This window comes from Pholis gunnellus, assembly GCF_910591455.1.
Source record: "Pholis gunnellus genome assembly, chromosome: 5".
Classification (NCBI taxonomy): domain Eukaryota; kingdom Metazoa; phylum Chordata; class Actinopteri; order Perciformes; family Pholidae; genus Pholis; species Pholis gunnellus.
The window spans coordinates 5,760,064-5,784,978 of NC_136531.1; the positions used below are offsets into that span (position 1 = coordinate 5,760,064).

The 24,915-nt window shown below is 44.7% G+C and overlaps 3 protein-coding genes across 3 annotated transcripts; 1 reads left to right on the plus strand and 2 right to left on the minus strand.

The window, feature by feature from the left end:
* Window positions 1-510: 510 nt before the first annotated feature.
* plk1 (polo-like kinase 1) lies at window positions 511-5,065 on the plus strand. The gene is made up of 11 exons (XM_079158935.1): window positions 511-1,193; window positions 1,590-1,758; window positions 2,065-2,209; window positions 2,316-2,409; window positions 2,504-2,729; window positions 2,845-2,887; window positions 3,020-3,117; window positions 3,238-3,315; window positions 3,622-3,776; window positions 3,879-4,061; window positions 4,176-5,065. The coding sequence occupies exons 1-11, from the start codon at window positions 831-833 to the stop codon at window positions 4,368-4,370; spliced, it is 1,749 nt and encodes a 582-aa protein (XP_079015061.1). The 5' UTR covers window positions 511-830; the 3' UTR covers window positions 4,371-5,065.
* A 1,231-nt stretch (window positions 5,066-6,296) lies between these two features.
* Window positions 6,297-13,191, minus strand: palb2 (partner and localizer of BRCA2). The gene is made up of 13 exons (XM_079159919.1): window positions 13,156-13,191; window positions 12,769-12,859; window positions 12,591-12,650; window positions 12,325-12,502; window positions 10,553-11,968; window positions 9,047-10,458; window positions 8,806-8,958; window positions 8,437-8,519; window positions 8,122-8,271; window positions 7,875-7,991; window positions 7,205-7,292; window positions 6,924-7,099; window positions 6,297-6,842 (listed from the first exon to the last, which is right to left on the minus strand). Exons 1-13 carry the CDS (start codon window positions 13,179-13,181, stop codon window positions 6,617-6,619), a joined length of 4,176 nt encoding a protein of 1,391 aa, XP_079016045.1. The 5' UTR covers window positions 13,182-13,191; the 3' UTR covers window positions 6,297-6,616.
* Window positions 13,192-14,769: 1,578 nt separating this feature from the next.
* Window positions 14,770-19,925, minus strand: LOC306696256 (retinol dehydrogenase 8-like; the record flags this gene model as incomplete). The annotated part of the gene is made up of 6 exons (XM_079159828.1): window positions 14,770-14,997; window positions 15,098-15,281; window positions 15,753-15,846; window positions 15,955-16,134; window positions 16,246-16,407; window positions 19,820-19,925. The coding sequence occupies 6 exons, from the start codon at window positions 19,923-19,925 to the stop codon at window positions 14,770-14,772; spliced, it is 954 nt and encodes a 317-aa protein (XP_079015954.1).
* Window positions 19,926-24,915: the final 4,990 nt, after the last annotated feature.

A 24,915-nucleotide genomic window follows, 5' to 3' on the forward strand; every position in this document is an offset into this window, starting at 1 on the left:
AATAGTCGTACATCTCAAAATTGCACTCAAGTACAGTAGACAACTTTATGTACATATTTGCAGACACCACTAGTACCTAGAAGGTTCCAAAAGAAACTTTCACTTTTGATCGTCTAGTACATTCTACTAGTATGTATTTTGTTAAATGTGGAAGAAAGTTATTGCTACGTTGAGAATTGTACTCTGTGCTACTGCGACTTTAACTCGAGTAAAGTATTTAAATGCATGTTCTCTCGACAACTGTTTCATTAAATCCCACTCCGACGACATTTTTCGTCGGTGCTGTGTATTCTTAGGAAACGCTGGTCGACAAGAACCCGGCATTCAACCAATCACAGCGCAGAACGTGACTGTCTCGTTCGGTGATTGGCTGTTTTCGCGCTGCTCTTCCCACGATGCTTTGCGGCGCGGCTTGGAATTCAAATCGAGCGGACCAATCAGAGAGCGCCGTAACGACCGAGGCAGCATTTAAAATTTTGTACCAGCGGCTGTTGTCAAAGGGCACAACGGAGTAACGCTGCATGCACCGTAGGGAGAGTCCGGCGACTAGTTGCATGTCTGTGTCACGGTTTTTTTTTAAACTTAACGATCGCGCGCACATTTAGTTGTTATAGTCTAATCGAAAGGTTTGAATGACGTTCGCGTTCAAAGGTGGTTAACGATAGTTTTGATTTGAATTCGCAAGTGTATACAGGCTAGCTTCCAGGGCTAAACCAACGTCAGGTTAACAATAGTTTGACGCTTGCAGGAAATTATCGCTACGTCGACTGCTGAAGAGTTTTTAAAAAAAAAGTTTATTTATAAACGTCGAAGAGCACTTTTGATCCAAAATGAGTGCAGCTGTCGCGAAGCCGGCGAATCCGTCGGCACATGTCGACCCGAAATCGGCTCCTCTGAAAGAAATCCCAGAAGTCCTGGTTGACCCACGCACCATGAGGCGATACGCCAGGGGAAGGTTCCTCGGAAAAGGTGGCTTCGCCAAGTGCTACGAAATCACGGACGCGGAGACGAAGCAGGTTTTCGCCGGGAAAATCGTGCCCAAGTCCCTGATCCTGAAGCAGCACCAGCGGGAGAAGATGACTTCTGAGATCGCCATCCACAAGAGCCTCGATCACGCCAATGTCGTCGGTTTCCATGGCTTTTTCGAAGACGACGACTTTGTCTTCGTCGTGCTGGAAATCTGCAGGAGAAGGGTGAGTGTACATTGGGTCATGCATGCTCTCTCCCCCCCCTGTGATCTAACCTATCGGGGCGCGACGGTTATCACGGCGGCCTCTCCCAGCGGAGAGCGCTTACGTAACACGAAAAGCCAACGGGATTTTGAACGTGGTCGCTTAAAATGACATCAAACCTGGAAAAAATACTTGTTGCTGATTTACTTTCCTATTTGATGACCACCTCCCAAATATTTGCATTGTATTAAATCCGCTGATAATCAAACTATTTCCCATTACAGCCTCTCAAAGCTGCGTTATTGCCACAGTGGCCCAAGTCTCACAGCAAGAATATGAGTTACAGGCTTTGTTTTAACTGCTTCAATTTATTTATTTTTTATTTATGAATATACTATTTTTTTTTCTTCTTTTCAGTCCCTGTTGGAGCTGCACAAGCGTCGTAAGGCCGTGACCGAGCCCGAGGCCCGCTACTACATGACTCAGCTGCTCCACGGCGTCCAGTACCTGCACAGCAACCGAGTGATCCACAGGGACCTGAAACTGGGCAACATCTTCCTCAATGATGAAATGGAGGTCAAGATAGGTGAGTTGTGCTGTAGGATTGCAGATGATGATTGTTGTTATAATTTGTTTCCCTCTTGTCATACCTGAGACAGGATGTAAATGCACAGCAGTAACATTTATCTAGATTCAAACAAACCTGTTGGTCCACTTTTATGGCACGGATCACGGGCCTCACATCAGGAAGTTGTCGTATTTCCGTCCCGGTTGTAAGATAAACTACCCACAGATAAGCTTTCGACATGGACATTTAAAACGTTGAAGTTCTCTTTTCTTTTTTTTTAAGTCTGCTGCTTTACGAAAGCTTGACTGTCTCGTCTTTCTTTAGGGGACTTTGGTTTGGCCACCAAGATCGAGTTTGACGGCGAGAGGAAGAAGACCCTGTGTGGAACGCCGAACTACATCGCACCCGAGGTGCTTTGTAAGAAAGGCCACAGCTATGAAGTGGACATCTGGTCGCTGGGGTGCATATTGTGAGTCTGAACACACAAGTTTTAAAGCTGCTTTCGTTGCCATGTATGCAAAAAAAAAACCCACCTCTTCCACTTGACTCAGTCTGCTCTGCATGCCTCTTCTCAGGTACACGCTGTTGGTGGGTAAGCCCCCGTTTGAGACCTCCTGTCTGAAGGAGACCTACAATCGCATCAAGAAGAACAACTACACCATCCCCTGGGTAAGCAGGACTAATGTGTCGCACAATATGCCTTAAATATATCTTCTTTTTTTTATTTCATAACCTGAATTTCCAACCCCCCCCCCTCCTGCAGCACATCAACCCTCTGGCGACCTCTCTCATCAAGCGGATGCTGCATGCGGATCCCGCCCAGAGGCCGACCATCGCCGAGCTGCAAGCGGACGAGTACTTCACATCGGGCCACATCCCCACACGCCTGCCCACCACGTGCCTCACCGTGCCCCCGCGCTTCTCCATCGCTCCCTCCACGGCCACAGAGATCAACCAGAGGCGCCCCCTGACCGCCATTAACAACAAAGGTAAACGCTCGCTGGAAGGACGCGGCCGACCGCGACGCGCCGGAGACGCTTTGTAGTCGGAACAAATAATTCTGAACTGTTTTTTTTTTTTTTGTTTCTGTCTCTTTTCCTACAGCCGGGACGGAGAAGGTGGACGTGAAGGACGACCCGCTGCAAAGGTGAGAGATGTTTGAGATAGAAGTGCTCACAATTTAACTTTAAAAAAACAACACGTGTGACGAAGCAGAATGACTTTGTCTTTTATGATGTTACGAGTCATGTTTTTATGTAATATAACCGTTGTGTCATAGGGAGCCTGAGCCAGCAGAGTGCCACCTGAGAGACTTGCTGCTGCAGCTCAACAGCATCAACGCCGCCAAGCCGTCCGAGAAGGCGGTCATCTGCCAAGGTGAGCGCGGACGCTCCAGTTTAGTCAAGAAATCCTTTTAGGTTTTGTTTAACTGTTGCACATGTTAGAGGTTTGGATCGACTTGCGTACCAAGACGTTGTCCTGTTCTTGTGTCTGCAGAAGAGGCGGAGGATCCTGCGTGTATTCCCATCTTCTGGATCAGCAAATGGGTCGACTACTCTGACAAATATGGATTAGGTAAGATAATCAGTTATTAGACTGAGTCCACGTCCATCTGCCAGCACGGCGTGTTTCTCATTCAAGAACAAGAATGTTTTTTTTTTTTTTTGGTTCCTTATTGACTTCAACAAACTTGGCAAAGAGGATTCATATTTTTACCGTCCAGTTTAGATGCATGTAGGTAACGCATAAAGGTTGGTCTGTGTGGAAAAGAGTCCATAGCTTTCAAGCTACATGCACAGAATGTGTTGCTTAAAATTCTGCCCAAAAAACGGCTTTAATATAAGACGCTGCTCATCAAAGGTTTGAACATGTGCATTTCAGGCTACCAGCTGTGTGACAACAGCGTGGGCGTGCTCTTCAACGATTACACGCGGCTCATCATGTACACCGACGGAGACAGTCTGCAGTACATCGACAAGGCGGCAGCGGAATCGTACCCCAGCGTGCGCTCGTTCCCCCCCGCGCTCAACAAGAAGGTCAGTCGTCGACTCTACATCCGCCTCTCGATTACATTCTGTCATATCCTATCATGGATTCTTATGCGCTTGTCCCATTTTCTTCCCCCGTCCTTTCTCTAGATAACGCTGCTGAAATACTTTCGCAACTACATGAGCGAGCACCTGCTGAAGGCCGGCGCCAACATGGCCCGGCGGGACGGCGACGAGCTGGCGCGGCTGCCTTACCTCTCCCTGTGGTTCCGCACCAAGAGCGCCATCGTCCTGCACCTCTCCAACGGCACCGTCCAGATCAACTTCTTCCAGGTAAGACGGCGTCTTTATTCAATCACCGTCTTGACATCGGCCGTCGAATCCGACCTTTTTTTCAGAGCCGAAGTTGTTTATTAAAACCATTAAACCCCTTTTTTTCTTTGCCAGGATCACACCAAGCTGATCCTGTGCCCGCTGATGGGCGCGGTGACCTACATCGACGAGAAGCGAGAGTTCCGCACCTACAAGCTCTCTCTGCTGGAGGAGTTCGGCTGCTGCAAGGAGCTGGCCAGCCGCATGCGCTACGCCAAGGTCATGGTTGAGAAACTGCTGGACAGCAAGCCTTCCCCCACCGCACGTTAGACCAGATCACTCCACGTTCCTTGATCTCTGTCTGTCTCTCTGTGTCTCTCTCTCGCTGTCTCCCCAAATCATCGGCCACTACTCCTGTCTGCCAGCCGTTCGGACGACTCTTAAATTCTCCCGTATTTTATTGAAGGGTCACAGTGTAACGATTTCTGCCGCCGCACTGTGAAAATGAATCCTCGTGTTGTACATTATTGTTCTCTAAGCCACTGACTTTTGTCCTTTTTCTTCCTGCTGTTTATAAACTTCTTTCCTGGTGTAACTTAATCTTGACCGACGCATTGTCGCTGACGTAATCCAACACGGCTGCAGACGAGTTGACCCTGCACGTTCAAATGAGACGAGGAGGAAAAAGACGCATGTTGGGTGTTCAAATTCCCCGATTTCTCGTCTGCTCGTTTGATTTGTTCAAACATCGGTCGTGCTTATTTAAAGCCGAGTAGACAAATGAGAACGGCTCTCTGGTCTGGTTCTTTTTTATCTGTTGTATGTAGAGATGGACCATGTTAATATGTCTTCATCATGCACATTCTCCCTGTAGTTACTTTTACACTCTTTTTATATAAGTCTATTTTAGATGTCTTGTCTTTCTCTACAAGATGTGCAAACGTGTACATACTGGTGAATATGCATAAATGTTGTAAAGATGGTTTACTTTTACCCAAGTTTAAATAAAGATTCTCTTGGAACTTGACAAAGTTTGGTAACATTTGCTGACTTTTGTCTGCACATAAACAAGACCGACAATTGAAAGGTAATTGTTGATCAAGGAAACCGTGCTTGACCAAAATTTCAGAACGTCCACTAACTGGAAAACCCTCCATTCCTGACGTGTGTGTGTGTGAGCAGTAGAATAGATCCTGAGGGCAGGTTGGCAGCTTCTGACGGTGTGTGTGTGTGTGTGTGTGTGTGAATGTTGACGTGTACTGTGCATCCAAATGCCCACCATGCCAGCAACATATTAAGTCTCAATAAATACTTTGTAGGATGACAAACATACCAGGATGTTCTCCATCTAGTCGTATTGTTGTTGAAGGCAAGCCAGCGTGTTTTTGTGATTTCAGAAGCAGATACGGGGCCAAAGTTCAAGGTGCCATGTTATGAGGAAGTAGTTTGTCCCAACAGAGTGCATACTGCATGACAGAGTACATACTTGATAAGATGAGACGATCCTTTATTGGTCCCACAGTGGGGATTTTTGCAAAGTTAAGAACTAAAAAAAAAAGAAGTGAGATTTGGAACGCAGTTGCAAAGTGCTTCAAGTAGTCTGAAGACTAGAAAAGCGTTTAAATGTAAAACCATTTACTAAGTGGAAGAAAAGCTAAAGATCGGGTACTGAGGTGTGCAAAGACTCTGAACCATGAAGAGTAAATCTTTCTGGCGCCTCCTGGCTGACAAACACACACATGACTGAATTTATAGTATTTGACAAATATACATTTCTCTATTCTGAGTGAACTTTTAATTTTTTACACTTAATTCTAAAGATCCAAAATGTATTTATGCAACCAAAACACTTCATGCATGTCAGGATGAAGTGATTTAACTTTATTAAACTACATTTTGTAACTTATAAATATGATTCTAAATACAGGTCGCGTTAGAATGTAAACTACTTTTGTTATTGAAGCCTTTTTTGCAAACGTCTGAATTAATTGATTTGAATGAATATAGTCTGTTTCAAAGCAGTTAAAGGTTTTACAACAGTTGAGTCCACACAGACGGCTGCTGAGCGTTGAGAAATGTTTAACAAAGAGAAATGTTTAACAAATAGTAAATATAAAAACTGACTGTATACGTCTGTATTTAGGTGTTTACATTAACATTGAAAAAGCGTTTCCTGACTTCCACAAATGAAATCACAGAGTCCAAGATGATTCTTTTTAACAAGATAAAAGTAGACAAGAAATACAACAGAATACACAAAATGTTTAATGTCAATTATAAAAACAAACTTTTGCAACACTTCTCTTTCCTGAAATATAAAACGTATAACAATGTCTTCAAGTAACGCTCTAAAAACAGTGCAGACATTTTTAAACAATTCAGTCTTTTATGTTATTTTATAAATACCAGCAGGCCAACTGACTTGTTGAATGTGCTCAGCTTACAGTATATACACGTCTTTATTTTAGTAGTACAGTAGGTTACAGACATCGTCTTTAAGCGAAACCACAGAACCGTATTTAAAAGGTTAAAATCTTCATGTAAACATTCATACAGAGACAGTTAGATGTTTTTATTTACTGCGCAGTCTGACCCGTACTGTGATGGTGTAAAGTCACGTCTCCGTTGTGGTGACCGGTCACCAGCGTACCTCCTTCTCCCCATCGAGCCAGCTGCCAGCCTTCTCTCTCGGGGGCCCGCACCATCCTGGAGGCCCCCCGGAGCCCGAGCTCCCACACGCACACACGGCCGCTCTGACTGAGGCCGACCACGCTGGAGCCGCCGACGTCGGCTTCGCACAGCCTTAAAGGCAGAGGCGAGGGTTAAGTTACACGAGCGCACGTATGCAGAGACACGCGAATATACGTCCGGCCTCCAACTCACCTGCCAGACCAGGCGTTGGGCGGATGCAGCCGAGAAGCCAGGACCGACGCTCCGCTCAGAGGGTTAACGGCGACCAGCGAGAACAGGGCGGCCATCTTCCTCTCCTCGTCCTTCTCTTCTGCTTCGTCCTCCAGGGAGCTGAGCGACTGATGCTGCAGCAGGACGAATAACACTCCCTGTGCACCAACACACCCACACACACACACACAGGAGCAGAACCATCTGATGAGTAGGACAGTTACTATGAGACCCCTTCATGCATGCAAAGCAAACAGACTTACAGAGGAGGAGTATCCTCTGAGACAGGCCATGTGGGATAAACCGTCTCCGAGGACGATTCTCCGCAGCAGCTGTCCAGTCTTTAAATTCCTGGAACACAAGATACATTCAACTGTAAACAGACAGTTACAGTTATTATAACCATCAAACATGTATCTAAATTAGTCAACATTTAAAGTGCTTAATGTTTGCGCTTCAAGGTTAGTTAAATGTGTCTTAAATAATCTAAACCAGCATGCTGTTCTCAGCCTTAAATAATCATGAATTCTCATCCAGCTCATTATTATTTGAGCGCAGTTTGAGGATTTATTTGTCAATCTACAGAGTAGAGAGTTGAAACTATGATCAGCATTCATATAACATGAAATATAAACCGTATTAACATTTTTGAAATGTTGAAATATGTTTTGCAATCATTTGATACGTTTTAGTTTTAAAAATGGCAAAATTATATTTTAATATTACATTTAATTCCATATTCTGGCTGTGTTGGTCTCTCAACAGGCATCATCTTTCAGTTAAGTTTATGTTTTTCTGCTCAAAGTTTCAACTCAACCAACACCGATTGCATTGATTTATTTGATTAATATGCACCGTCGCTGGTGCTTTATGGAGCTTTTTGTGAGGTAACCATTAGCACGGCGATGTCTTCTCCGTTACGATCTTGCTCACCAGACGAAGAGGCGTCCGCCCTCGTTTGAGCCAATCAGAGCGTCTAAAAGTCCGTCCACTGGAGCGAGAGCCCCGACACAAACACCAGGAGACACGAGAGGCCGAGAGCTCCATGTGCTGAGAGAGAGAGAGAGAGAGAGAGAGAGAGAGAGAGAGAGAGAGAGAGAGAGAGAGAGAGATGAGACACTGAGATATCTGAGCAATGAGGAAATAACAGAGCATAAACACAACGCCGACTCTGCGTTACCTGCTGCTGTCTGACGGCGTGAACACCTGCAGGGTGGAACCAGAGGCCGAGTGGGACGAGGTGACCACTCTGGACTTGGACATGCCCACGACGGCCTGAACCACGCCCTCAAAGAGCAGCGCCTGTGAGAGGCTGCAGCACGACAGCATCCTGCGCACACGGGACGACACACACACACACACACACACACACACACACACACACACACACAGTCACGTTTAAGAAGTTCGGATAAACTTCGACGGCTGGTTTTGTCGTGTCCGTTGAAAGATATTTGAAATGTAGCGTGTTAAAGAATAACATCGTTGTATTCACCTCACTTCTCTGATTTCCAGCTGACCCAGAGTCACACACATCAGTCCGGCAGCATCCGGGAGCGGAAACACGTTGATCACCGGCTGTAAACAAACACAGCAATTAATCATGTAAACTAAAAAACACATTGGATGTTTGACAGAACTTAAGTGTGCCACATTATTGGTCCTTGAAACAGTAAATGTTGAGTCTGTCAACAGTCGATTTTGTCCTATTTTAGTCTTTAAACATAATTCCTCCCAATGTATTTTCAAACCAGCTACAGCTAAGTGACGTCACAAAATCGTTCATTTTGTCAAACTAAAAAAAATGATAATGATACTAATCAGTGCCTGTGATATGCAGGCATGCACACCCCCACACGCTCACCTTATTGAAGGCCCAGGTGTGTGTTAACGTCCAATCAGCAGCTGAAGTGTGACTCCAGAGACACACGGCCCACGCTCCGGCTGCTGCGACACACAGACCACCTGAGGAGCCGCGCAGACAGCAGGCATCCACCAGACAGCCTCCTGCCGGGGCCTGAACGCACACACACACACACATTAATTTAGTCTATAGATGTTGCAGATACAAACACAATAATCCTTTTTGGAGTACAACCTTTTACCTTCAGTGTGTGTGTGTGTTCCTCTGCTGTCTCCGCCTGCCCACCTGATCCCTGCGACCGGACGCTGGAGCGTGTCGGGCCGTCAGAAGGATCAACCCCGCGGGACTGATCATCTGTACGCGACGGCTCTGACGAAGCCATTATCTGACCGGCAGAGGAGGCGGCCGGCCGGCCGGGAGGGATCGTCGGACGAGGAGAGAGGTCTGCTGGAGGGGAGAGGGCCCGGGTGGTCGGGCTGTGGGGGGGAGGCAGAGTGAGAGCCGGGGCGGAGGGAGAGGAGCTCAGAGGGAGGGCGGCACGGAGAGGGTGAGGGCTGAGTCCTAGTGATGGCAGCGTGGGGCTGGACAGGAGCACAGAGGAGGGCAGGTGCGGGGGTGCTGATGCCAGAGGAGGACTCAACAGGAGCTGGGACGGGACTCCGTGGCGCACGGGATTTAGATTTTCCACCGATCCGTCTGTGGGAGGCCTCGTGGTGGGTTCGGAGAATTCCTTTGAATCTTTAGCAGGAGATCTCACAGGCAGATGCCGCACAGGAGACTCCCCCGGAGCTTCGCTGTCGTTACATAACTGTACAGCGGTGCAGCTGCTAGAAGGCTCCTCGGGGGTTTCCTGTAGAGGGCAATCAAAGGAGAGAGTCCTGATGATAGATTTCTGATCCTCTGAAGCGTGGACCAAACCGGGACAGTCCGTTCGTTCTTCTGATGAAATGACAGAAGACTCTTTTGCTTGAAGTTCGTCTGAGGGTCCGGTGACATAATCATTCACTTTGCCAGCAGGTCTGTTTGCAAAGTCGAAGTGAAGCTGTGTGTTGACGGAGTGGTCCATACTCAGAATAACAGTAGCTTGTTCTTTGTATTGATCGACACAATGAACCGCTGACACCGATTCTGTTGAGGTGGTGCGGGTCTGACACGCCGGGTGGAGGCTGTCAACCTGCCGCTCTCTGGGGATTTCCGTAATATCTCGTTGAGGCGTCTTGTCAGCCGAGCACTGGCTTGCCAATTTCTCTATCAGGTTGTGTTCCATTGACATGCTCTGCAGGTCTGCGGACTGTGCAGCAGCTCGCTTTGCTTCAGTGGGACGGGGCGAATTGGAGATGGTGGGCGTGAGGCTGAGCGGGAGCGGAGGAGGCACCGCCGGGTCACTGCTGCTGCGGCGGCGAGTGTCGCAGCGCCGGTTGCACCTGCGCGTGTTGTAGGACGGCGATGTGAAACGTTCAACTCCTGAATCCACAGCGACTTGGCGGAGCTTGCGCAGCTTCAGGGAGGCAAACTGGTCATCGGGGAGATGGAAATCTTGCGGAATGTCAAAGTTCACCAGGTTGTTGAACAGCGAGCCGGGGTACCGAGGCGGCAGAGGAAGCAGAGGTGTCGGGGCGGGTTGGGAGGAAGGCAAGAGGAGAGATCGCCAGCCTGCAGGATGGAAAGTTAAAGAAAAATGAATAGGAGGGAATAGATGCAGAGCTCTCTTTTATTATATATGTATTAGGGACATAACAAGTCTTACTTCTTCTACTCATCTGTCTGGATCCGTTAGTCCCGTTGTTGCTCTTCAGAAAGATGGGGAAGACCTTCTTCATGTGTCCGGAGGCGGAGCTAAGCGGAGCTGCATGAACTCCAGAGGAGGGCTGCGGGTCGTCCTGCACCGGGACAGCTTCTTCCGGAGAGATGCAGGGCGTTGGTCCATCAGCCCCACGGAGAGACGGGGAGGAGGAGACCTGAGGTTCTCCCGAGGTTTGTCCCAGGCCTAGTTGTGTATGTGTGTCTAAACTAAGAGGGCCTCGTGGGGTCTGCGGTCTCCCTCTGCCCCTCCCTCTTCTCTTCCCCCGACCTCCTCTTGCTGGACGAGCAGTGGCGACCGTCGGCGGAAAATGACCACCCGTGTCGATTTGACCCGAAATCTCACTGGAGCTCTGATTGTTCAACTCAGCAGATGTGTCGACAGACTGCGATTCCATACGAGGGCCGACGGACGTCGGCGAGGACAAACCTGCCGGAGTGTGCGCATCTGAACGCTCGTGGTCGTGTGCGCGCCTGTTCAGTCCTCTGCCCCGGCTCCTGCGACGTCGTCCCATGCTCAGCTGGGAGAGAATGACGGCCTGCATGTCAGGCTGGCTCTGCGACAGCGTCATCCGTCTAGTGGTTCGGACGTAGTACTCTGGTGGGAAAAGTAGTCCTTCTACTAAGGTACAGGAGTCCAGGAGACTAACACCCTTTACATCATGCTCTCCTCCAACCAGCTCACTGTTCTCTTCTTTTATTTCGGCTGTGTTAACGTGACTTATTTCACTTTCTATTTGCTCCGCTGCCTTTGGTTCAGGATCTTTATTACTGCCGTCTTCACACAGCCTTCCATCCCTTTGCTCTCGGCTATTCTCACCTTCCTCTCCTCCCTCTGTCTCCGGTCTTGTTCCATTTTTGGTGCCCTCTTGTTCCATTTCTTCAGTGTGTACAGCAGCGTTCCAACATGTGAGCTCGGTGTCTTTTTCCCTCAGTTCTTGTCGTCCTTGTTTCTCTTTTCCCTCGTCATCTCCTGTTTCCATTTGTCCGCAAGTGTTCCAGCGTGTAAGCAGCAGAGACGGAGACTCAGAGTCGTTACAAGAAAACAGCTCCTCGCTCTCATTCGCAACCTCCGTTCCCTCTGTTTTGACTCCGTCTTCACTTCCTTCTGCTCCGGCAGTCTCCATCTTTTCACTCTGCTCCCGCCGTTCCTCGCTGTTGTCGTCCGTGCTCCTGCCGGCCTCTGCGCTCCTCCTTTCCCAGCGCAGGCGGCTGCGTCGAGACCGGAGGCGCAGGGCAGGACTGGGTCTGTGACCTCCAGCTGCGTCATGGCCGAGATCGAGGGTCTCTGGGCAAGCAGCATCAGAGGGGAGCAGGAACCGGATCACCTGGTTCCTCCTGGGGGCATCACAATCTGCTGGAGCTGGTGAAACATAAGGAACATGTGTGAATTCTGACTTGCACTGTTATAACAGGCAGAACAGGATCTGCTTCTCAGAGTAATAACAGTGTAATATCAACTACATTATATGATTTTTTGTTTTGTTTTGGATTAGACAGTGGAGGAAAAAACTGACATTAACATATGTTTACATCCAATAACAACTACATACTTATATCCATATTGCACAAAGGTTGCATGATTGTATATCATTTATTACACACATATATTCCCAGCTACATCTTTGGGAAATACATTTTACAGCATATATTTCTATCAAACTGTCTAACATAACATATTTACTACCTGAGCTTTGCAGCTGATTAACACAGACTTACGTCCCGTGTGTCCCTGGCACGGAGTGACGCTTGGGTTCGTCCCATTGGTGGTGTTTGGTATCACTGGTGACGGGCTGAGACAGAGGCCGGATGTCACCTCTGGGTCTCTCTGGTCCTGGTCCTGCTGACTGATCCTGCTCCTCACATGTCTCCGCACTGCGTCCAGACGCTCAGCACGCTGTGAGCAGATCAAAGTGTGTGTGTGTGTGTGTAAGACACAGAGAATGTCTACACAGGGCTTACAGAAGTCAAAGAGCGACTCTCACCTGTAGTCTCTCTGCTGTCCTCAGGTACTCCCTTTGTAACAGTGCCAACTTCCTACGGAGCTGAGTGGGCACAATGTTAACATGTCAGCAGCAGTGGATTTAAAGGTTCATTGTGGGCCTCTGTAACAACATACATGTTTATATTATATATGTATAGCTTCATGTACAGTAGGGTTACCTTTTCCTTGTCATCACAGTGCAGTGTGGTCCTGAGCTGCTCCTCACAGGGCATTATATCTCCACTTTGTTCTCCATTGTGCTCACACGGCCTTCATCCAAAAACACACACGACTAAAAGTTAAATGTCACGACTAAGACGAGAAAAGGTTCAACGTTAGCCGGTAATAACATGTTAGCTTAGCTACAAAGCTAACCGTAAATACAGTTCCAACTTGGTAGACTTTCGTTACGCTCTTAGCTGAGAGAAACACCCAAATATTAACCGTTAATGTTCAGAGTCAACGGAGTTGACAGCAACGTCGCTCACACACAAACGCACCCAGTTCGTTGAAATGTCAATTTGTCAGCGTAACATTATAGCTGTTAATATTTGGGGCAGACTCACAGTGGCACCGCCGATGATGTGTCCATGGAAAGCTTGTTTTGATGTTCGACCATGCGGTTATCGATTTAGTTTCAATTTCCCGCGACTGCCTCGAAGCAGGCGTGAGCAGTAGAGCGCCGACGACTCGATCAGTCAATGAATGACCTGAAAGTGTAGTTTCGTATTCATGTCACTCCTGCATCACGTCCACCTATAAAACGTACATGGTTTAGAATCACAAACATGTGGAAAATGCTTTTTATGATGGAGGATATTTGTCCTTTTCAAATTGACCCATTCAACTTGTTAAAGCCACATTAGATCACCAATGTCTGCCTCAAAGGCTAAATACTGACAAAAAATAAATCTGAAATGGTAATGTATATGGATTTTCTTGAAGTAACAATTTTGAATCACATCACGAAGTAGCACTAGCTGGACATTTTCATTCATGCTGTTTTATTTTTGTATCTATCTATCTATCTATCTATCTATCTATCTATCTATCTATCTATCTATCTATCTATCTATCTATCTATCTATCTATCTATCTATCTATCTATCTATCTGTCTGTCTGTCTGTCTGTCTGTTTGTCTATCTAGTTATTAACATAATTGAATAACGAGTCAGTAAAATATTGTCAAACTTTGCTTCTCTGCATTATCACAGGAAACCTTACCGACCAGATATTTATCATCATGTTTATCATCATTTATGTGTCTGACATGTTTGCAAATGACGTGTTCACGTTGCAAATGCTATTAGTAAAATAGTTTCAATATCTTTAAACGTGTGTAGATGGAAGCGTTTGTTTATCTGCGTTTGTTTATGAAATCAAAACAATATCGTTTGGGTAGATCTTATTATTAAAACAAATGGCACAACTTTAATTAAAATTGCAACAATGTTATTAATATTAATATTTTATTAATTAAAAAACCTGAATATGTCAGTGTCATTTATTCATGAATAGAAAGACAGGTCGTTTTCCATCAGTCTAAAGTAGCTACAGAGACATTTTTGCTGAAATGTGGGTGTTTGTCACGTGTGAGAAATGACAGAGACATTACCAGAGCAAACTTATGCACATATAGCTAATTAACCACAATCATGAACAAACTATCAGAAGCACTAATACAACTCCTGGAAGGTATAAATGACCAATTTTAATGCCAAAACTGTTTCTTCAATACATTGACAGAATTTGAAAAATATTTACATATATGCAAATACATAGACTCCTAATAAACAGGATGTAGACTATAGAGTTTTAAACAGTCTGAAATGTGAAGTGGTTTGGGACCGGTTAAGATCAGGCTATAGTATGTTGTCTCATAAGTGCAAACCCTACTCATTTGGCACTCTTTGTAGGCTAAAACAGTTTGATGAACTGTTGTATTAGCATTCCGCAGGATTGTGAGGTATATCTATACATCCATAAGCTATGATTTCCTACAGAAAAGAGAGCATAAAGACTGTTCATTACAAAACAGACCACAGTGGGAAATGTGGACGGTCACAAAAGATGTTGATGTATGCATGTATTTATTTTCTTCCTCTGACATCCTAAGCCGACGTAGTGAGTGGACTTTACTGTGGTCTGTTGCACACATTGGTGTACAAGACGTAAGTTTCTAGTTTGGTGTAATTGTCCTGCTCCTCAGACATCCACAGGTGAGGTACTTCATGGCGGTCATGCTGACGTGCATTAGAGGACCCAGGTTGAAGAGCATGTGGTAGAAGGCATGGACAGACAGGCCTCCGGTTTCATCAGCGTATTTCAGCGCTACGATGGGCGTGTACAAAGGGTTGGTCAGATTACGGAAACGCGGGCTGCTTGCTTCAATCACCTTCTTTGTGCACTGCAGAGAATTAAAGGATGGACAAAAAAACAACGACAGGATTAATCCCAGATGGAGACGGACAGATGTGGCACAGTGAGGCTTAAACACAGAAACCTACTTTGGCGATGTCATCAGGCGTTTGTCCCAGGGTCTCAAAGATGTCCACGGAAGAAGGAAGATAGACGTTCTTGAAGTAATGCACCGTATCAGCGTCGGCTCCAGGGTACTCCTTCTGCGTCACGTCCTGAATCATCTTTGCCTCAAATTCAGTGTGCACCGGGCCCGGCTCGATCATTGACAACCTGAGGAGGGAGAGAGAGAGAGAGAGATGCTTTGAAAATAGGAAGACACCTTTTTCCAGTTTCGGTTGTCTGCTGTACATCCCCCCCGTATTCTTATTATAACAATAATAATGTTAATATTTGATATAAACAGTACAGACTACTGTACTGTGTGAGTTTAATGACAGCGGGTGGTAAAATATTTATAGTTTAAGATAATTTACCAAATAAAAATGCCCAATTTCTTTGCAGGTTATAGCTATAGAAGAGCGTTTAATGCTTCATCCAGTGCAATCATCGAACCTAAACTAAAATGTGTCCGATACTTTTAATTTACGACCCCCTACTGTAAATGCTAAGCTAATGACATCTCCATCAGCCTCAGCTCCGCTTTGTGTTTAGTGCTTATTAGCAGATGTTAGCATGCTAACTCAAAGTTCCTATGTTACTGGTTTGTTATTGATGACGAAAAGAAGCATCAGTGGCACTCACGTGACATTAAACTTCAAGAGCTGCACGGCCAAACACTCACAGAAGCCCTCCATGGCAAACTTGGAGGCTGCATACACGTCATTGAACACCACACCTTTAGAAACACAGCAGATGTTTACATGTTCACTCTCAGACACACACAAGCAGCTCAACAGACACGTTCTTCTTGTTCATTGTTTCGTAAAGACGTCTGTCTGCTAACCTTGCAGTCCCATCACACTGCTGACCACGAGGATGTGTCCCCCTTTCCTCCTCTTCATGTCAGGCATCACCTCCTTGATCATGCGGATCACCCCAAAGAAATTGGTCTCGAACACTTTCTTCATCTCCTCAATGGGGATGCTCTCTATCGGACCCACGAGGCCGATACCCGCGTTGTTGACTGGCGGGGAGAAGAAGAAGAAGGGAGCGCAGAGAGGAAGCATTTGAAGTATTGAACATCACTTTGGGGCAGCAGAGCAAATGCAACACGCTGACGAGGCATTTTACTCACCGAGGACGTCCACGTGTCGGTCTTTGATGCCGTCAATACACTGTTTGACGGACTCGTCGGTGCAGACGTCCAGCACAGCCAGAGACAGAGTTTTCCCGTACGTGTCCCCGGCTGCTTCCACCAGTTTATCTTTACGCTTCAGGTCACGCATCGTTGCTATCACTATGGACAGGTGGAGCATAGGGAGGGACAGAAGAGATTGTTTAAAACATAATGTATTGTCTACTAGTAATATTTGTAGACCTCTTTTTATAAACTGAGATGACATTTGTTTGTGACCAATTTATTCCATGATCCTTGGCCAACAGCAAACAGTCAAAACTGTGGATTTATCTTTGTTTTAGGATGCTGAGGTGTTCACATTTTATTGTCCAGCACAGTAGTCAATAGGTAGGCTACTGTATCCAGTTAGTTTAGAAAAGTATCGTATAGTTGTTCATAAGAATGAAATATTGAATGTGATACAGCACCAACAGAGAAAAACATGGTGTTCGTGTTTTTCTTCCTTTTTTGTTTGCTTATTCATGCATTTACTTTTCTACTCATTTATTTGTTTACATACTTAATTTTGTATTTTTTATCGTGCACTTGTGATTTGTACGCGTGCTTATTATGATCTGCTACAACACCGCCATGAGTAATGACTGTTGTCATCACTAAGTGAAAACCAAAGCAACAATTGAGCAAAAATGTGTTTTCCATCTCCATATTGTTCTTGCGTGAACACACTAAACTAAGGTGGTGAACAGGGTCAACGTTGTCCCTGTTACACATCAGCATGTTGACATTGTGCGGTGAGCTCATAGATCGACGCACTGCTGTGCTTTAGAACAGCTTCACAGGGCCACTAGCATGGCTCTGGACTCTTAGTCTTGTTTAAGTTATGTCTGTGAAAACATGAACGATAATAGAAAACGTCGAGATCAAACACACAATGTTGTTTTCCTGCCGTGGCGTGACGTGTGGTGTTTCCGTTGGCAGCTTAGATGAAAAGAGAAGCACCTCCACGCCGACTTCAAACCGCAAAGATTTAAATGTTCCAATCCTAATTAGATTTTGGTAATGCCATTTCTGTCTACAATGAATCTCTTTTCATTTCCATGAGCAGCTTCCAAGTGTGCGTTTGTGAATGGATGTAACGCTCCCGCAGCACCAGGCCTTCAGGCTGCTGCTGTAAAGAGGAATGTGATTCGGCGGCCTGCCAAGGTGGGCGAGGTTACAAAAACAATATATCACCCGTCTGGAGAGTCATACCGAGTTCATCGGCTGCATGTGAGGCCAGATATACGCAAGACACACACGTAAACACAAACATCGTGTACGAGTGGACTCCAGTGGATTCACTTGTCACGTACTACATGTTCCTGTGCTGCATCAGTGCATGTTCTGTCTGTGTGTGCACACACATGTGTGGAGAGCTTTTAGGAGAGAATCTCCAGACTGAGTGATGTCGTCGTTGTGCATGTTTCCTGTCATAGGAGTGAACGGAAAGAAGAGGAGGAAAGGTCATGAAGAGCTGGGAGAATATTGTCAGAGACGTGGGGTGATGGGAGAGAATGGAGGATAAAGTACACGCACACACACACACACACACACACACACACACACACACGCACAAAGGAAAGTGTTCACACACATCCCTTTCCTGACTCAACTCGTGGGTTGTTTTCTTTTTCCTGAGGTAACTTTCCGAACAACTGAACGCAATAATGGCAAAGCTACAGCTAAAGATAGTCATTGTAGTAAAGAAATAACCTTAAGTAGCCTAAATATAGACGGCGTTGCTCCTGTTTACAGCAGCCAGTTTACATGTCAGCATTAGCGTCCTGCTGTGATGATGCACCTGCCTCCTCCAGGAATAACCCTCCCCAGCCTGTTAATCCACAATGGAGCTCAGCGAGCAGAGCCGTAAGTGGCCTAAGCCGGGCTGCAGCGGGGCTTTAGTTATTGTCTGGTGTTACACGTTTCCAGAGTAGTGTCTAAAGGTTAAGTAGGGATCAGGGACATGACTGTGTGTAGCAGGAGGGAGGCTGAGTGAGCTGGGAGCTTTTACTTAATCTAGATAACTTAATTTAACATTAACATGAAATAATGTATACTTCAACGAACTTCAAATCAATGAGATTTTTTCAATCAGATATTTTTGTGTGTCAGTTTTACATAATAATTGCATGGAAATGCAGTATAAGTGCAGATTGATTCGACAATTCTGCATTTCTTTACCTCTCAACAATAGAAAAAACAACAACACTGGAACGGTCCTTTAAGTGGACCGCAATGATTCTGACAAATTGGGTTAAAAATAAAAAGGAAAGAAGATAAAAAATGAAAACAATAATCCCATATTCACTTGATATGGATCTTTATTATTGAATTAATGAAAGGACACAGAAGTGTTATTATACTGAAGGAATGCAATTTATATAAAACAGTGTAGTATATTGAAATTAAACATCAGACTTTGTACCTTAAATCTATTTGGCCAGAGAAGGATTTGGGGTTTGGTTGTAACAGATGAGCAGTGGGAGGAGCCTATTAGAAATGGTCTGATGCTGCATTGACTTCATTTCTCTGCAGTAAGACTTGACAAACTGTATTTCGATGTTCTATCAATCTGTTTTCCAGACCTTAGTGACGCAACCTGATCAATTGATTGCAGTTTGTAGTCTAGAAACCTCTGTAACTCTATTAGCATCTATAGGTAGATTCTCCTAAAATAAAAGTAAAATCCACAACCTTCCAGTCTCACATGATGGCTGCAGAGGTTATGCAGATTTAAAAACATATAGCTATATGTGACTTTGATGTATGTAGGATGCAACTTTTCCTCTGAAAATGATGTGAAAAGTCTCTGATAAGAACAATAAAAGTAAAAATGAGATACCTAGTGCTATCAACACACATATTATACAAACCTTTAGGTAGGCTAAATATGATGGCCTTACTATGAAGTCCATAAATCATTTAGTTTATGCATCTGAACCACAGAATGTTGACTGTGACCTCTGACCTCCTTGTGGGGAGAAGTATGAAGCCTGAGGACTCAGGGTTCGGTAATGAACACAGCCTTCAATTTGCTCCATTGTCTCCATTTATCAATTCTCCAGTTCATTTTCTAGATAACTCACTTTCTACGAGCTCATTCTCTCTCTTGTGGTTCATATACATTCTTTTTGTTTATTTAAAATGCTGCAAACAGCTTCTCAGTCAGCTTCAGATGGAGATCAACAGTGGCTTTAATCTACATAATCATGTGGACCATGTAGTATGTCTTATGTGCACTGCGCTCGTGATGTAAGCATCTTATGTGGAAACAGTGCAGAGGAAGAAGAGGAGTGATAGTGACAGAGAGTTTATAGGTTATAACATCTTTTACAAATGTATTATTTTATTAAACAATGTATTTGTTTATTATATAACAATTTGTCTCGTCTAAATGCTTTGGCAACACAAATTGAGCCTATTTATATGTTATGCCAAGCAAATTGAAATTATATTCTCTCTCTCTCTCTCTCTCTCTCTCTCTCTCTCACACACACACACACACACACACACACACACACCGTGCACCTACCGTGATAGCGCTTCTGCTCATCCTTGGCCAGCATCACGGCCATCCTCAGGCCGATACCGGAGGAGCAGCCGGTGATCAGCACCACTTTCTGCCCGGGACTCGCCATGGCTGCTGCTGCCTCTCCGCTCCGTCGTCACACAGTTTTACCAGCAGACCAGCAGCTCTGCGGGATGAGAGCCGCCGTAAGAGGATAAGAGAGACAGAGAGAGTCACATGTAGTGCAACATGAGTGAGATTATCTTTCCTGTGGGAGTCAAGTCCAACTTCTTCATTTTATTACATGACGGGACAATTTACACGACATTGTCTCAAACTTGATAATCCTTCTGACTGTCTGCGGCGTTTTTCTTCTGACCAACAGTGTGAAGAACTAATTGCTAAACACCAATTTGATGTCCTATCAGCAAAGATATTTGGCGCCCCCTAGTGGTCAATGTGAACACTCTTCAAATCAGTCTATTGCAACTCTAAGAATGGAAAGACTTCTTCTCTTATTTACAGACAAAACAAATCGGGCTCCATTATACATGATGATGCCTGAATTTATTATTATTTGTTGCTTATTATTGGCAGAGTGAGTGAAAAGTTGTAATTATGACCAGCATATTAGTTTAAACTAATGCTACACACAAGTACTCTTGCACACACACACACACACACACACACACACACACACACACACACACACACACACACACACACACACACACACACACACACACACACACACACACACACACACACACACACACAAGAGTGTAGCTGCCAGTCAAACGTATAAGACAACATACCTTAAGCAGGAGGAAGGGCATTTGGAAATATGCCTGGAATCTATATTCTTCTTCTTCTTCTTCTTCTTCTTCTTCTTCTTCTTCTTCTTCTTCTTCTTCTTCTTCTTCTTCTTCTTCTTCTTCTTCAAAAGGTAACTATGCATGTATGCCTGCAAGCAATTTACATCACCAAAACAGCACTGTTACCAAAACACAAACCTCTAATTATTACTATTGCACTTTACATTTACATTTTCTTTGTCTTCAAACATGTAATCTACATTTCACCACCTGTAGAATGCACCAAGTGTTTCTCCGCAGTACACTCACAAAAACATGCTTCTGTTCTTCAGTTAGAGGCTGGAAAGCTCTCATGCTTTTGCTCTCATCTTCACAAATAGACGAAATAGAGCGATGACATTTCTTACAAAATACTGCTGCAAGTATAGCCCCAATAATTATTTGTTCATTAATAACAATTAATTAATTTATTATTATTATTAAGTATTATATATTTCTTTCAAATATTCACACCTGAAACTTTACTTTAAGCTGAACTAAAACCTTAATCCATCCTTATCCTTTATGTGCACATACTGTATAATAGCATGTCAGTTATCAATACACAATAATGGGCCAAGACTGTTTATTGATAACAGTTTTTGGCACATTTTCTATTTTTTTTCCTTTCATTTGAGACAATCCTTTTAAAAAACTGATTACATACATGTACATGTGCTTAATTTGCTCCAATATCCTGTACATTTTAGTCCTGAGTCACCTGCTCATCCTCTTTGTCTGAGTCATATGTCCGTCCACTAGTGATCTATATAACAATACTAAATAAGGTATAGTCTTCTCAGACGATGCAGACTAATGTAAAGCGGAGGCTGAAGCAGAGCAGGAGGGACCTGAGGCTCGTAGGTATTCATGTATGCATGTGCGTGCATGCACTGAGCTCCTATCCTGTCAGCCTCTTTCACCCTATAAACGTCTCCCTATAAACTCCTAAAACGTTTCTGATACCTCCCAATGAGCTGCTGCTTTCTTTTGACTTTTCCACATCAGAGTGAAAGTATGACAACCCCTTGATGTAGAAGGCAGGAAGCGCATTTGGTTGGTTTTTTTTTCTTTCTTTTTTGTGTTGTGCCTATAGGAAGAATATGGCGTTTGTGTGTTTGAAGACAGTATGTGGTGGGCAAAGACAGACAGGCACTGGAATTTGGAATCTGCAGCGGAATATTTTTTATTATTTGGGCAGCACCGTTGTCCTGTCCCAGCATGCTTTGTGTGTGTGTGTGTGTGTGTGTGTGTGTGTGTGTGTGTGTGTGTGTGTGTGTGTGTGTGTGTGTGCCTGCTTGTAGAGAGTTAGAGAGCAGAACATTTAATTTCATTGTTCGTATGGATGTTTTGTATTTGTTTCTAGAGAGAAACTTTGCTGACAGGTTCATATTCGAACATTGACGATTTTTTTTTAACATGTGCACGAGCATATATATGTGTGTGACAGCGTTATAATGTGTAGCCTATGTGCAGGTGCGCACGTGCGTGCGAGAGAAATATAGATAGAGACAAAAAAAAAAGTCCCTTAAATCACTCAGGCAATATTGATGCAAATAATGACACGCACGAAAACTATGTTTCTGCACAGCTCCACGTGCCCCAACCAGGGGAGGGAGGGGTCACCCCAGAGGAGAGAGAGAGAGAGAGAGAGAGAGAGAGAGAGAGAGAGAAGGGGGCAAGGGGAGGGATGGGGAAGGGAGGGGGTGAGGAGAGGAGAGAAAGTGAGGAAAATTCTCTGCGGGTGAGGAGGGAAAGATCTTCCGAGATTACAGAACTTTTTTCTCCCTTCTTCATCCGTCCGTCCAGAGGAAAAACAGCAAAGACAGGAGTATGCGCTAATGAATATAACTTTTCATTAATTAAATCAGCCATTATGCACGCGCGCTCTTAATTAACTGCTGGTGAAGTGCGCGTTGAGAGGCTCACAGGCGCGAGGCAGCAGTTCCTGTAAGCTCTCGCGTGCGGAGCCAAAAACATTTCTTTGACTTCAGGTGTCGCGCTGAGCGCGAGGCAGCCACGAGGAAGTCATCGGCCACCGTATCTGATAAGATGGATCGATGGAGTCCAGTGCGCGAGACATGGCTGCTGTTGCTTTTCATCTCGGTGTTTTACACCTCACGAGCAGGTAGGCTGAAATATCAAGGACTGTGTACTTGTTAGTCTTTGTGCAAAAAATTAGCGGTTCAATTTTCTTAATTATGCCTTTAAAAAAAGTTGTATTAGTCGATGCTTCCTCCCTCCTTCCCTCTTCCTCTCTCTGTGTGTCATCAGTTGTCCTCATGAGCGCATCAATGTTTAAATGTCATCCGTAGCATAATTGTTTATCTTTCCGGCAAACACACTCACTGTCAGCCATGTGTGCATCCATCCATTTTTTAGATTATTGATGTTGAACTTGATTTGTCATAGGTCAATTCCTAAAAACACCCCCCTCTCCACCACCATAAAAACAGTAATTTTCCACTTAACTTCCAGAAAAGGGACTTTCTGACGGATTCTGTCATGCCAGGTCATGCAGGCATAATGCTCATTGAAGTGCACTTCAATATTTTCTGCTGCACATTTGACAGTGTGAAGGTCTATATGTCTAGACTTGTTCTGTCCTTCATACCTGCACCGGTCTGTGCTCCCATACACTAGCATGCAGGGTATTCTACCTGTACAGCTGTGTAATAGGGAACAGACTGATCAAGCAAATCAAAGAGGGCTGTGCTCAACTGTACTGCGATCTGTTGCTTACACACTCGCTGCACTGGAGGAGCACTTTATTCTTCTGGGGCTTTTAGAGCCTGGTGTCACTGATGTTTATTAAGATTGTTAAATGTTTGAGTAGGCAGGTTTTATGAAGCACTAAGCGGTTTAATCTCCCAATGCTAGACAATGAGACCATGAAAACTGAAGTAGTCCCTACGAGGTAACTTAATCCGGCTTCAATGAGGAATCTCTGTGAAATCCAAGTATTTCGCGTCTGTTTCAACCTGCATGGAGCAGCTGAGTTGGACCTTATGCATCAATCAGGACAGGACAGACGAGTCGGGTCATGCTCAAATATGAAATTGACCTTCAACTATTTTATGTCTAGTTTTGAAACAATGCACCTAAGTGTCAAAGTTCATTCCTGACCTGGAAAACCGTCTCAATTAGTCCATCTAGCTTTTCTAGAGCTTTCAATCAATCATACTACATCAGCAGATGGTGTTTTCAAGTTTTCATGACATTGTAGACGTTTTTACTTCCATTTCCCCTCCAAGCACTTTAAGGAATTCTCATCAATGTTAGTTTAAAGCAGTAGTTATACATTTTAAGAAATACACTCACTACTTTCTTGCCGAAAGAGCAATACCACTCTTATGTGTGTACAGTAAAAAAAAACAAAGCTTGAACCAGAAGCCGGTTAGCTTAGCTTAGCACAACGATTTAAAACAGCTAGCCGGACTCTTTCCAACAAAACCTGCTTACCTGCACTGTAAAGCTGACTAATTAACATGTTACATCCTATTTGTTTAGTCCATTCAAAACCCAAAACTGTTAAAGTTATTTATCAGACTGTTTCATGGCCAGAGGCAGTGAATTCCTGGAGTCCTTCTATCACTGTGGGGTTTGCTAACCAGCTAGCGAAGTCTAACTCTTGATAAGAGACCGAGTGTTTTTCCCAAAATATCAAACTACTTAAAAACGACTTCCTTCCACTTTCTAAGTTAATTCTTCACCTCGGAGACAGAGTACACAGCACCAACTGCTCTCAACTGGTTCTGAGCACTCAGAAAAAATCTTTTAAAAAACCTTTCATTTTCTTCATTCGTCATCATCCACCGGCTTTACTGATGATTACGTCAGCGATTCACAGCGAGAGAGTCAGCCAGCGGGTGACTTGGCAAAGGCTCCACCATGTTGCCTCCACGTGCTGCGTGATGCTGAGAGAGAAAGCTGAAACGTATTTATGTTATGACCCGACAGCCTTCAAAGAATTTCTAACGATATCTGGCTCTGTACTGAAGATTGGATGAAAACCAGCTTCCTGGCTACTTTATTATAGTTTATTTGATCATGTCTCAGTTGGGACAAAAAAAAGTGAAGAAGGTTGTTGGACTTATGTGATTATCACACATTGTCGGTCAAACCTCACTTCTTCTGTGAATGTCGTTACTGAAGTCCAGAGGTCCCATTAGGGACCTCTGGACCTCTGGACCTTCAGGGTGATCTGGGGTCAAGCTCAGGCAGGGTCTCGGATCTCGCACCTGGCAGTCAGAGATCTCAGCTGTG